This window comes from Cyanistes caeruleus, chromosome 6, assembly GCF_971803275.1.
Source record: "Cyanistes caeruleus chromosome 6, bCyaCae1.hap1.1, whole genome shotgun sequence".
Taxonomy (NCBI): Eukaryota; Metazoa; Chordata; class Aves; order Passeriformes; family Paridae; genus Cyanistes; species Cyanistes caeruleus.
This window is the reverse complement of record NC_141706.1, coordinates 64,357,213-64,370,731: the sequence shown is the minus strand read 5'-3', so window position 1 is coordinate 64,370,731 and position 13,519 is coordinate 64,357,213. Positions and strand designations below refer to the sequence as shown.

The window sequence follows — 13,519 nt, the reverse complement described above, 5'->3', positions numbered from 1 at the left end:
AGGGGGGTTGGGTTCAGTGACAGCAGAGCACAGCAGTGTCACCACGGCAATCCCTAAAATCCTCAGCCTTCATTAGCACCCTTGTCCTCCTCTGCACAAACCCTCAGGCTCTCAGCCTGGCCCGTCTGGCAATGAGCAAATGTCTAGACTCAGCTCCGCAGTTAATTGCTTTTTCAATGCTTATTTTGCTTCCCTGAAGAAGAAATAGGTCTCGTGTACTTTGCTGAAATAAATACCCAGGACTCATCTTTTGGGGGTGTGAGCAGGGCCACAGTCACACTCCTGGACATCACAACTGCCTGAAGAGCAGCTGGTTTTGCAGGTGTGGTTTTTGTGGGGAAGGGGAAGGTTGGCAGGGGAAAGAAGATGCTTGCTGGGAATGGGGCAAGCACTACCTTCAGGATCTCTTCCACAAGTGATCCCAAACTTGCATTACACTGACCAAAATCTGTTAGAAATTCCCTTTCCCCAGCCAGGAGATTGAGTCATGGGGAGACACATACCACAAACAATATTCATCAGAACACCTTTTATTGATTAGGTTCTTACTACTAAGCACAGCTGATCTTCTGCCTCTCTGATCACCTGTCTCAGATGGTCCAGTCTTGAAAGCATGGATTCCTAGAAGGTTCTGACATGAAAGGGATCCACTGTGTCCAACCCATTGCCCTACATGGGTTGTTACCACCATGGGGTTTATAATTTCTATCCTCACTGTATTTTGAGCTCCCATCTTCACTCCCAACCACCACACTCCTGGACAGTGATGTGGCTTTTTCAGTCTCTGAGCTGTTTTATTTCTGTTCAAGAGGGAGGATACCATACCCCAAAGGTACTGTTCATTTAACCTCACAGAAATGGCTTTTTGCATTAAACATGTTTCTGTAGCAGCCATGGCGTGGCAGCAGGACCAGGGCAGTGCCCGTCCCTCTGTGCTGGGCATTGCTGAGGGACCTCCAGTCCTGGGGTCAGTTTTGGGCCCCTCAGGACAAGAAAGGCATTGAGGGGCTGGAGTGTGTCCAGAGAAGGGAACAGAGCTGGGAAGGGTCTGGAGCACCGGGAGAGGCTGAGGGAGCTGGGAAGGGGCTCAGCCTGGAGCAAAGGAGGCTCAGGGGGCCCTTCTGGCTCTGCACAGCTCCCTGACAGGAGGGGACAGCCGGGGGAGGCTCTGCTCCCAGGGAACAGGGACAGAACAAGGGGAAATGGCCTCAAGTTGTGCCATGGGCAGTTTAGGTTGACTGTTGGGAAAAATTTCTTCACGGAAAGGGCGCTCCGGTCCCAGCACAGGCTGCCCAGGGAACTGATGGAGTCCCCATCCCTGGATGGGGGCTTTAAATGAATTTAAAAGCCATGTAGATGTGGCACTTGAGGGCATGGTTTAGCGCTGGGATGGGTGGACTCGACAACCTTTGCAGACTTTTCCATCCCAAACGATTCTGTGATTTTTTTACGATTATTCTCGAGCGGGATCAGCCCCGCTGCCCGAACCCTCCCGCCCTCACGCGGGGCCCGCCCCTCAGGCCCCTCCATGGCTCCGCCGCCCGTCTCCCCGCGGCTGCCCCGCCTGCCGCCGGCACCGAGCTGAGGGGCTCCGCTCCGCTCCGCGCCCGCCGCCGCCCCCGCGGCACTCCCGGCCCCTCTGCAGCGCTGCGGGATGCGGCGGGAGCGGCGGCCCGAGCCCGAGGGGGGCAGCGGGGCGGCGGCGAGAAGGACAGGCGCCGCGGGCAGCCCGGAGCGCCGGGCAGCAGGAAGGCCCCGTGTAGCGGCGGCTGAGGGAGGTGGAACGGGAAGGAAAGCAGGAGAAGAACGGGAGGAAAGGGAAGGGGAGAAAGGGAGGCCGGGCCGCGATGCCGCTGTACGAGGGGCTCGGCAGCGGCGGGGAGAAAACCGCTGTGGTGATCGACCTGGGACAGGCCTTCACCAAGTGAGTGCCCCGCACTGCGCTCGGGATTTGGGGGTGTCCGGTCTGTGTTTCAGACTCCAACACGGGGAGACGGCAGAGCCCCATCCAGTGCCTAAAGGGGCGCCAGGAGAGCTGGGGAGGAATTCTGGACAAGAAGCTGGAATGACAGGACAGAGGGCAGGGTTACATGAGATACTGGGAATAAATTCTTGGCTGTGAGGGTGCTGAGGCCCTGGCACAGGCTGCCCACAGAAGCTGTGGCTGCCCCATCCCTGGAAGTGTCCCAGGCCAGGATGGACAGGGCTTGGAGCAGCCTGGGATAGTGGAAGGTGTCCCTGCCCATGACAGGAGTGGAATTAGATGGTTAAATTCCCTTCCAATCCCAACCATTATTCTAAGAATAATTATGTGAGGTTTCCCCCTTTCTGTGTTGATGTGTGTGGTGTGGAGCTGATAATGAAGTCTTGGTTTTTTGTCTTGTGTTTTAGATCAAAACAAGGTTTAGTTTGAGTGCTGAAGCAGGAATACTTGCTATTTATTTAGTATTTAACCTCGTTTGCCAAAAGCTTTGTTACCTGGGAATGGGAGGATTTGACAGAGCCTTCATGGATAGGGACAAGTGATTCCATGAGTGGCTTTTTATGGATTCACATCGTGTGGCCAACTGAAAGCTTTTCCCAAATTTGGGGTGCTTGTGAGCTTTTATTCCCTGGGCATTGTTTATCCAATAAAACACTCTTTTGGAAAAGCTATTTCTCTGAATAGTGTGTTTTTAGGGTCTGTTTCCAGCCTTCATTCTCATAGAATGAATCCATAGCTGGATTGTATGAGAAATGTCTGCTCTTTTCCAAAAAAGGCTGAAGTTAGCTGAAAGTTCAAGGAAAACTGCCTGTACACAGTGGGATGGCACAAGTATCTGTTTGAGACAAAAAAAAAAGAAAATTAAATTCTGAATTGAGGTTGTTCCAAGATTTTTTTTTTCTGAAATGATCCAACATGCTGACAATTGTCAAATACCAACTGACAATTGGTATTAATCAATTAAAAGCATGAATTGATTTTTTGCATTAAAAAGTGCTCTAAGTCCAGCAGCTTTACAGAATACTGTAGTTTTCTTCTGAGATTTGTAGTTACTGGGAGTGATGAGGGTACAACAAATACAAGGCACTGAGACTAAAATAAACCTTGAGTTAATTTTGCTTTTAATTTCCTTTTTTCAGTCCATGGTTCTTGTGTGTTTGAGGAAGAACAGGTGGGTTTCTGAGAAGTTTGGTTTGGGGTTGCTGCTGTTTTTATCATTTTATTGAGGGAGTCAATAAAAAAAGATACAAAATCTTTATCTTTTAGTCCATCTTTAAATTTCTCTCCAGGTGGCTGGATAGAAAAACTGTGCAAAACCCCTCTCTGCAGTTTTAGAATTCACTAATTCATTACTCTGTGATGGTCCCTAGGCCCAGGGAGTCAAATGGTGACTTCAAATAATCAGGTTTTCAACATTTTCTTTCAGGTGTGGGTTTGCAGGAGAAACAGGACCAAGATGCATCATCCCCAGTGAAATCAAGAAACCTGATGTCTCAAAGGTGAACTGTTTTTATGGTGTTTGCTGTGTTATGGAATAGAAAGAATTTGCAGATGCTTTTTCTGTCCATCACAAGCCATTTTTCACTGCCTAAATAAGATATTCTGAAATACTTTTATATTTTTCATTATTTTAACTGCTGCAATTAAAAGCTGTGGGTAGGTGCAAGTAAGTGTGATGTTAATTGCTGCTCAGCCCCCATGGAACTTGTGTTCTGGGGCATTTATTGAGAAATTTCTTTGCCTAGTTATGCTTTTTTTCTCTTATTTTAGTAGAGGGTGGCAGATTTGGAAAACTAATCCTAAATTAGCCTGCATGAAAAATTAGCATTAATTGACTCTGAAATTTAGTAATAGTGTGAATTTATGAGATGTTTTAAGGACAAAGAGCAAATCAGGCAAGAATGAGTGTTTATATATAATGTCAGATTAAATATATATTATGTATGTATCATATATATTTATTTATATATCATGTGTGAATGAATAAATATATATGTATATAAATAATCACTACCCAGCATTTGAGCTGACTATGGATATTTTCCCTTCCCAGCCTATCAAGGTGGTTCAGTACAACATCAATACAGAAGAGCTGTATTCCTACCTGAAGGAATTTATCCACATGCTGTATTTCAGGTAAGAGACATCTCTCATGCCTTCCCTGAGCACTTTGAGGGCTGTGAGCAGGGGATGGACACTGCCTGGTCAGATAAGAAAACAGAGATAAGACTTTGCAAGGGGCTGCCTGGCTGTGTTGGTGGAGAAGGAATTTGGCAGTGCTGAAATCCACGTTATCTAACAAAGAGTTCCTGTCCTGTGGCAGCAGTTGCTCTGTAAAAACAGAAGGTGTATGATAAATGACTTTTCAGCTGAGCTATTTATAAAGGGTTTGAGAAGGGGAAGGCATTACCTCAGGGGTTGCTGTGATTTTGGTAGGGCTGAAGCTCCTGTCCATGCAGAACTCGCTCCACAGTGGTTTGGAAGGAGGAATCCACCTGTGGGATGTTTTCACCTCAGCAATACATCTCTTTATTCTGTTCTTAGTACCCTTGTGACTAATGAAATTGGACTTGGTCTTTTCTCTTTGTTTCCAGTCCACATTTTTACACAGTGAAAGCCATCACAGGGAAGCCAGGATTTAATTTCTGTGCCTCACATCTGCTGTGGGTTGAGTTGTTTTCTTCTCCTGTCCTGGACCATCACTTTGTAATTGAAATCAGGATGATTTCATCTTCTTCCACTGAAATCAGAGCATCTGAGTATCAAAGTATCATCATTCTTATGTGCTTTATGACACTGTATGACACTGGACAAGCCATTGATGACTTATTTTTGTATTACCTTATATTGATTTGGAAATGTATTATTTTTGTATTACCTTATATTGATTTGGAAATGTATAATGGATATACAGAACTACAGGCTCTGGCTGAAAGCTCTGTAACTTGTTTCCCCTGCCTCAGTTTCCTGGCTTTCATTTAGGAAAGCATTGGGGTTTTTGGATTTGTGAAGCAGACTTTGGGGTCTGCTGTAGCAAGTGCTATCTAAATGCAAATCTTTAGGATTTTTGAGGAAAGTGGAATATGACTGTAGGATAGGTCTCATAATACGTGCTTAAACTTCCCAGTTTTATTTTACACATCTTGGTTTTTTTCAGGCATCTGCTGGTGAATCCCAGGGACCGGCGTGTTGTGATCATTGAGTCGGTCCTGTGCCCTTCACACTTCAGAGACACCCTCACCAGGGTCCTTTTCAAGCATTTTGAGGTAAGTGTTTGACAGAAATGTGTAAATTTGCTCCACTTTCCAGAAGGAGTTTTGCTTACAGGCAGTACCAGATGTGGCCCAAAAAAAAAGAAGAAAATAGTGGCAAAAGAGTGAGAGGTATAAAAAAGAAGAAAAATCTCGTTGTGAGGAAGTGGGGTGTAGAAATTGGATTAAAGACCATTTTTGTTCCATTCTGACTCTTCTTGAGGCCACAAAGTAGCAGCAATTAACAAGACTCTGCAAGGTTTCTCTGGCTTGTAGATAATACAGCTCACAGTGCACTGTCCCAGACAGATCCAATAATCCCCATTGAGCACTGCCTGGAGCCAGGAGTTATATTTAAACACTTGTTAGTACCCTGTCAGCAAGTCTCATGATTTCTGCCACAGTCAATATCTGCCTAGCACGTGGCTGTGCTCATTTAGGGAAGAACTTACCTGAAATCAAATGTCTTCTCTGCTTAATCAGTCTTTTTGAAGAGAAGTTGTGGGGAAAAAAACCAGCCTGTGGCTGCCCCATCCCTGGAAGTGTCCAAGGCCAGGCTGGATGGGGCTTGGAGCAATCTGGGATAGGGGAAAGTGTCCCTGTCCATGGCAGGGGGTGGAACTGGATGATTCTTAAGGTTCCATCCAACACAACCAGTCAAGGATTTTGTGAAAAGTCTGAACTAAATTCTTGCTCAGTTGTAACAGAAAATATTTTAAAAGGTGACTCCATGGCTCTTCAATTCAGGAACATCAAAGGTTAAGGTTTTTCTATAAAAAGTAGTGAAACCAGTTTGTCTGCAGTCCTTCTTCACTGTCTTTCCACAACACAGTTTACCAATTAATCTCAAGCTCCTGCATAATGCTTTCTTACTATTGGTAAAATTTTCTGATGACTTCAACTTGCTGAAAGATTTGAGTCCGTTTTTTGAGGTTGTTTTTCCTAATCCCTTTACAGCAATAAAATGTCTCAGCTAAAATGCACCCCAGGCAAAATGTCAAAAATGGCTCATGTATTCAGTCACATTGTGATGGAGAGACTTTGTAACTTGTTAAGAAGTCAGTTAATACTGATGGAAGGTTAATTCTCTCTGGTTTCTTTTTTTCTATTTGGTGCAGAGTGTTGGTTTATTAATACAGGGTCAATATTTTGCCTTCTGTCCCTGGGTTAAGGGTCAGTACATTTCCTTTAAGTGCAGGATTTATTGAAATTTCTCATTTAATTCACACTTCAAAGTGTTCCTTTAAAGGAACTGTTGCTTTCTAGGAAGCTTGATTTATGGAATTCTGGGAGAAGGAAGTAACTCTCATCTAATTTCAACTTGAGTTTCCACATTGTTTTGTGGAAATTTGTTTTGTTTCAAACAGCCTCTTGTTTGGGTACAGCAGTATTTGTCATAATGCAAACACTTTTTTGGATTTTCTAGCACTTTCATTCACATCTTCAGGTTTTTACAGGTTTTCAAGTAGCTGTACTTCAGCTTCTTTCACTTCTTTTCAAAACAGTAAGAGACTTGACCTGAGTTTTATAGCCAACACTTGCTTTTCTTACAAACCCATTCCAACATCTGTCATTACTTAATTTCTTGGTGTGTGTCACAAAGAAGATGAACACAGAATTTCGAGTCCTGTTGTATTTTGGTCATTAGATTAATACTGGAATAATTCAAGGTACAGTTGTTTGGATTTTGCTTTTAAAATGCCATTCAGGGGAGGCATCAGTGCTTTGTTTCTTTTTTGTTTCTTTTTTCCACCTTCTGTCAACTTTGCTTTTGGTTTCTGTGTAGGTACCTTCTGTTTTGTTTGCTCCAAGTCACCTGATGTCTCTCCTGACACTGGGGATCAACTCTGCCATGGTGCTGGACTGTGGATATGCAGAAAGCTTGGTGCTGCCTGTATCCTTTCATTTTCAGCAGTGGGGCTGTCCTGAAACATGAGATTTTTATTGACTAGAAATTAACTTAGGACAAAAGCAGTTACAAGGTGGCTGATGCAAGGGATTGTAGAAAGGAAAAGGCATTTTGTTCCAGCAGACTGAAAACTCCTAATGAAAAAAGAGGAGAATTTCCTGATCTTCCTGTAGATCTATGAGGGAATTCCGGTCCTGAGTTGCTGGGGTTCCCTTCCCCTGGGAGGAAAGGCCATCCACAAGTAAGTTCATAGTTATCAATTCCAGGTTACAAATGATTTATTTGTGAAGGTTACTCTTTGACTATGAGCAAAAATTCCTCTTTAAAATCTTAACCTGCTGTATCATTCAGTTTTTTAGAGTTAAAATTGTGCCGCTGTTGCTGATGTAGTAAAAACTGTATGAATGGGGTCTTCCTAAGTTTATATTTAGAAGGATGTAACTGAAAGGAATTAATCCTGTCCCTGGAGTGTAATCCAGAGACCCAGGCTGAGTTCATGGCTGTGTTTCCCCACCCTCCTGTGCACTGTTTTAGGGAGCTGGAGTATCAGCTGTTGGAGCAGTGCACGGTGGATACAGGACTGGCCAAAGGACAAAGCCTTCCCTCCGTGATGGGTGAGGACTGGGATGGGGCATCTGTGCTGGGAACTGCACTGGGGAAAGGGTGTTAATCCTAACAGTTAATCAAGTGGGTTTAGGATTCACTGCATCTCATGTGGACCTCTTGCATGAATTCTTTCTTGGCATCCTGGCCTGGATCAGGAACAGCAAGAGCAGGGAGCTCATTCTCCCCCTGTACTCAGCACTGGTGAGGCCACACCTGAGTTCTGTGTCCAGTTCTGGGCCCTTCAGTTTAGGAAGGACCTTGAGACACTTGAGCACATCCAGAGGAGGGCAACAAGGCTGGTGAGAGGCTTGGAACACAAACCCTGTTAGGAATGACAGGGAGCTGGGGTTATTTAGCCTGGAGAAAAGGAGACTCAGAGGTGATTTTATCAGTCTCTACAACTTCCTGAAAGGTGGCTGTGGTCAGGTGGGGTTGGTCTCTTTCTCCAGGCAGCAACTGACAGAACTAGAGGACACAGTCTAAGCTGTGCCATGGAAAATCTAGGTTGGATATTAGGAAGAAGTTTTTACTGAAAGGGTGATAAAGTTCTGGAATAGTCTGCCCAGGGAGGTGGTGGAGTCACCATCCCTGGATGTGTTTAACAAAAGACTGGATGTGGCATTTGGTGCCATGGTTTAGTTGAGGTGTTTGGGCATGGGTTAGACTCGATGATCTTGAAGGTCTTTTCCAACCTGGTGATTCTGTGATTTAACAAGTATATTATTTTTATGATAAGCCTCTTCTCACAGCAGTTTTGGATAAAGACTGAGATAAAAGTTCTGTAGTAATTTTTCAGTCTGTTTTGAGCAAAGACAAACATTTCTATTCTTAATATATTTTCTGCTTTGTTTAATGTATTAAATGTAATTCAAACTTACAACAAAAGTTGTTTTAAGTAGGAAGAGAATTTAAGAATGAAATTAAGTTGTGGGTTTTTTTTTATTTCAGGCTCAGTCCCAGAAGACATAGTAGAGGATATAAAAGGTAAATTTGTTTGCTTTATGAAACTCTAGTGTATGAAATTGTGCAGTAGAGTGTGATAGTAACAAGTCTGCAATATTTTACATTTAGGAATTTATTTCTCTTCTCTGCTATATTTATTACCTCTTGGATGAATTTTGTGTTGCTCTTCCTCTTTGAAAGCAAAACCAGGTGTTGAGTTCCTCTTCCACTTTAACCCTCTGCATTGCTGAGTTGCAACTTTTAGATATATTTGGTAGGTGGGCACAGGAAGAGCATTGCATTGTGTGTGTAGTCTTGTTTATAGATTAGAAAGGCTCAGTTTGCTTTAAAGTCAATTTTTCAAAAGAAAAAAGTATTTATAAAAGATATTTTGGTGTGTTAATCAAGGTAAGCAAGAGGAGACAAGAACTACATTTACTACAAAAGAAAAAACACTCTTTCTTTAGACAAAACTTGGATGAATTCCTCTGTAATTGTTACATGTGCAACAGATAGAAAAATATGTTTTCCTAGAAAATAGCACCTAGTATGTATCCCTGGGGTCAAATTAGGAAGAAATCCATCAGCAAATGCAAAATAAATGCAGCTGGTGCTTTGTGAAATGGAAACTGCTTTTCTGATTCCTGGACTTGCACACATTTTCTGACAAGTTGTGTTTTCTATGAAGTCTTTTGGAACCAGAGACAGCAGGCTAGGGATGAAATTTTTGTTTGTGTGTTGAAGGGTTGTTTCTTTGTAGCAGCAGTTTATGGGGAAGGTGCTCACCTGTGCCAAATACAAATAAATAAGTAGTAGCAGTAAATAAGTAAATAACAGTAGCAGCTGGGATACAAGTGAGACTGTGCTCTGTCAGTGTTGTCTGGAAGCAGAAAAACCCTCTGGAATTGTTTAATTTACAGTAAGGAAAATGTTGCATGGCAGGAGCTTGTTCAGAAAATGAGCAGTGCCTCATGTGAAGCAGTGGTGCAAGACCTGCAGTGAAGGCAGGATACAACCCCTGGAACCTTGAGGCACCATTAGGAGCATCCCTGTGGCTTTAGATCTGGTGTGGTTTGTGTGAGAAAGGACAGGCAGGATTTCCAACATAATTTTAGTGTCAACTTCATTTAACTCATTGTCTAGAGAGCGCTTGAACTCTGCTGGAACATAGACTCTGCTTCTCTTTGCATTTATTTGATAATGTCTTGGACCAGCAAGGGCCTGGAGTGTGTGTTCTTCTCCAAATTAAGAAAATGTTTTTACTGCTGATGAAAGGATCCACCAAGGCCTCACTTGTGCCCTTCTCTTCCCCTCTGCTCAGTGCGTACTTGCTTTGTGAGTGATCTCCAACGGGGGCTGAAAATCCAGGCAGCCAAGTTCAACATTGATGGCAGTGCTGAGGTCAGTGAAGGATGAAGCTCCTCCTGCTCTTTTGAGGTAGCTGCAGCCTTTTTGGGCTCTAAAATAATAATAAAAGTCTGTTTTTATTTCCAGCGTCCCTCACCGCCTCCAGACGTGGACTATCCTTTGGATGGAGAAAAGATTCTCCATGTAGTAGGCCCCATCAGGTGAGAAATGCCTTGGCAGAGTATTTGTCATTACAAGGATATATTTCAACTCTAAAAGCACATACATTTTCATGAAATAGGATTTTAATGAGACACTTGCACATGCTTTTAATGCCTCTAAAACAAAAGCTGTGTGCTGGGCACAGTGCAAGCCCATCATGGGTGGGGGGTGGCTTCTCCAGAACTCCGAGAGGAAGATGAGAGCAGAGAGATTGGAGGGATGGGGGAAGAGAAATGAGTATCAAAGCCTGATAATAGAACAGGTTTAGTGACGTGAACAGGGCATTTTAACCTGGACAGAAGGAGGCTCAGAGGAAACCTCCTCACTCTGCAACTCCTGACAGGCAGGTGCAGCCAGGTGGAGGTTGGGCTCTGCTCCCAGGAAACAAGTGACAGGACAAGAGAAAAGGGCCTCAAGGTGACTTGGGGAAGTTTAAATTGGATGTTAGGGAATGTCTTCACTGAAAGGGTTGTAAAGCACTGGAAAAGGCTGGGAAATGGTGGAGTCACTATTCCTGGAAGTATTCAAAATACACATGGATGTGGCACTTGGGGACGTGGCTTAGTGTTGAACAAGGTGCTGATGCTGAGTTGAGGGCTGAATGTAATCATCTTAAAGGTCTTTCCCAGGGATTCCATGATTGTCCCAAGGATTCCATGATTGTCCCCTCCCTGCTGGCACTGCTGGGTGCGTGGGCTGTGTGCCAGGAGTGACAAAGTGTTGGCAGCAGGAAGGCTGGAGGTATCTCCAGCTCTGCTGTGCCTGAGTTCAGCTCAGTGTGCTTTTGCTGCTCATTAACACTCCCTGTCTGTGCCACAGAGACTCCGTGGTGGAAATCCTGTTTGAACAGGATAATGAGGAGACATCTGTTGCCACTTTGATCTTGGATTCACTTGTTCAGGTATTTTTATATTAGAAACAGTTTAGGGAATGCCTCCAGCCTTAGAGAACCTGCAGTTAAAAATTACTCAAGACTTTGAGTCCTGCAGGCTGCTGGTTTACCTGTGCTAGAATAAAATTAATTTGGATGTCTTTATTACAGGCAGTATATTAAATTTATTGCTGATTTTTTTTTCATGGCATATACAAATGCTTCACTTCTTATTTTATTTAGGGAAAAAAATGCATTAGGAAACCACTATAAATGGAAATTTTCATTATGTGGTGGTATATGTATGTTAATTAAAGTTGGCTCCCTGTAGCTATTGATGCCATTTAAATAAGTTTGCTGAGATGCAATTTATTGGAGAGCCATGGACTTGGCTGATATGACAAACATTTCAATTAGAATTCTTTATGAAAACAAATTGTTTAGGAAGTTTTGTGCCTGGAGCCTTCACCTCTGTATCTCTGGGCATTTCCCTTGCATTACTCATTACGTTGGTTATTTTCTAGCTAAATATGAGAAAACAGCAATTGGAGGGCATAGAAATGGACTGAATTTCTAAGAGACTTCTGAATGGCTTCAAGCTCAGGCAGCCTGACTTATTTGGGTTTTTTTTGTGTCCCTGTTTTCATCAGTGCCCAATAGACACCAGGAAGCAGCTGGCAGAGAACCTGGTGGTGATCGGGGGCACGGCGATGCTGCCGGGGTTCCTGCACAGGCTCATGGCTGAGATCAGACACCTGGTGGAGAAACCCAAATACAAGGAAGCTCTTGCCACTAAAACCTTCAGGATTCACACTCCCCCTGCCAAATCCAACTGTGTGGCCTGGCTGGGAGGTAAGAATGGGAACAACTGGGGAGCAGAGATGAAACAAAACCCTTCCAAGTGGGATTTGTAGTGAATAAACCCTTTTATTTTTAGGTTTAGCAAACCAGAACAATTTCTGTGCACCAGATCTTGTGATGCTTTCGTTGCTTGGCCAGCTGGTGTGGGCTGAGTCTTCTCACTGCTGGTGTGAATTTGTGGGGCAACTTTTTTGGGGTAAAAATTGCCCTGAACACAATGGGGTTTGATTGAAGTGCTTAAAATAAAAGCTTTGTTGTAAGAAATGGGTCAGCCAGGCCAGGTTTGCTGTCAGCAGAGAGCAGATGATTCCTTGTTTTCAGTTACTTTCCAGGGATATAAATGGAAGCAGTTTGGGACTTAAATGGGCTACTGAAAAAGAAAGCAGCAATATCCATTCATCCCTTTAAATTTAGAGGCAGAGCTAGAAAATCCCAGTTGAGATTCTCGATAGGAAGGAGTAGAAAGAGAAATTCTACATGGAATTAATGCAATTTTTTTTTTTTCTTTGCCAATAATGTAGGAGCCATTTTTGGAGCACTCCAGGACATCCTTGGGAGCCGCTCTGTGTCCAAGGAATATTACAGCCAGACAGGCCGCATTCCCGATTGGTGCTGCCTCAACAACCCCCCTCTGGAAATGATGTTTGATGTTGGAAAAGCACCCCCACCACTGATGAAAAGGGCTTTTTCCACAGAGAAATAAGCAACTAAATCTACACAAAGATTCTTCCCCATTTCAATTACATCCATTGGGGTTTGTGTTTTGTTCATTAATTTGTGTGTAACGCTATTAAATGTAAACAATGTGTTCATAGGTGTTGTCAGGGTAGGCACTAACACTATTTAAAACCATATCCAGTTATAGTTTACAAACTCTGGCAACTCCTCTGCTCTTTTGTCTTGTTTTGGAGAAATTCTGTCCCCTCACAAGCTGTTCCCTACTGAGTTGTTTATTATTTATCTGTATAGTAAATGGCATTGCTGAGAGAAGTTGGTTTAAATATTTTCATTTTTAAGCATGCTGAGAAGAATGAACAGCACTAGGGAAACATCTATGGGAATTTTTGGTGCCAAATTCTGTACTAAAATACTCCACCTTGAACCATATGTGAAGAAATGGTTTGGGGCTGTTTAGCAAAGGTAGTGGAACATTATTTCCCCTGTTTTAAGAATTTTAGCAGAGAACTCTTTTGTCTGTAATTCTCTCAGTGCTGAGCTAAAACCTCTCCCTATATCTCCTCCAAGAAAGATTTCAGCCATGTAAGATGATAAATTATAAATTAATTATAACCCTATGTATGAGGTGTATGAGGTCAAATTTGACTCTGGCTACATGGTGACTGCTGGTATCTGCTGGTTACTGAGGTTTAAATCCTACCCCGAGGAGAAATTTTTGTCTCAAATTTGGGAAGATAAATATAACATTTCTTGGGATGGTGATGACTTTTATTGGCACAAACATGCTTTTTGTGACAGAGCTCCCCGTGCTGCCTGCTGCCCACCTGCTGTGTGCCTGAAGCACGACT

The 13,519-nt window shown here is 43.4% G+C and overlaps 1 protein-coding gene across 1 annotated transcript; it reads left to right on the top strand.

Moving 5' to 3' along the window:
* Positions 1-1,643: 1,643 nt before the first annotated feature.
* On the top strand, positions 1,644-13,288 carry ACTR10 (actin related protein 10). Its single transcript, XM_023927322.2, has 13 exons — positions 1,644-1,924; positions 3,411-3,483; positions 4,038-4,120; positions 5,142-5,250; positions 7,022-7,129; positions 7,318-7,385; positions 7,679-7,758; positions 8,699-8,734; positions 10,014-10,093; positions 10,187-10,260; positions 11,081-11,162; positions 11,783-11,984; positions 12,515-13,288. Exons 1-13 carry the CDS (start codon positions 1,848-1,850, stop codon positions 12,694-12,696), a joined length of 1,254 nt encoding a protein of 417 aa, XP_023783090.1. The 5' UTR covers positions 1,644-1,847; the 3' UTR covers positions 12,697-13,288.
* The last annotated feature ends 231 nt before the right edge of the window (positions 13,289-13,519 follow it).

Bases quoted from the DNA above. Each gene is read 5' to 3' on its own strand.
- ACTR10 (XM_023927322.2), top strand. From the start codon at position 1,848: ATGCCGCTGTACGAGGGGCTCGGCAGCGGCGGGGAGAAAACCGCTGTG. The intron at 8,735-10,013 runs GTAAATTTGTTT...CCCTCTGCTCAG, and splicing joins CATAGTAGAGGATATAAAAG to TGCGTACTTGCTTTGTGAGT. The intron at 11,163-11,782 runs GTATTTTTATAT...TGTTTTCATCAG, and splicing joins TCTTGGATTCACTTGTTCAG to TGCCCAATAGACACCAGGAA.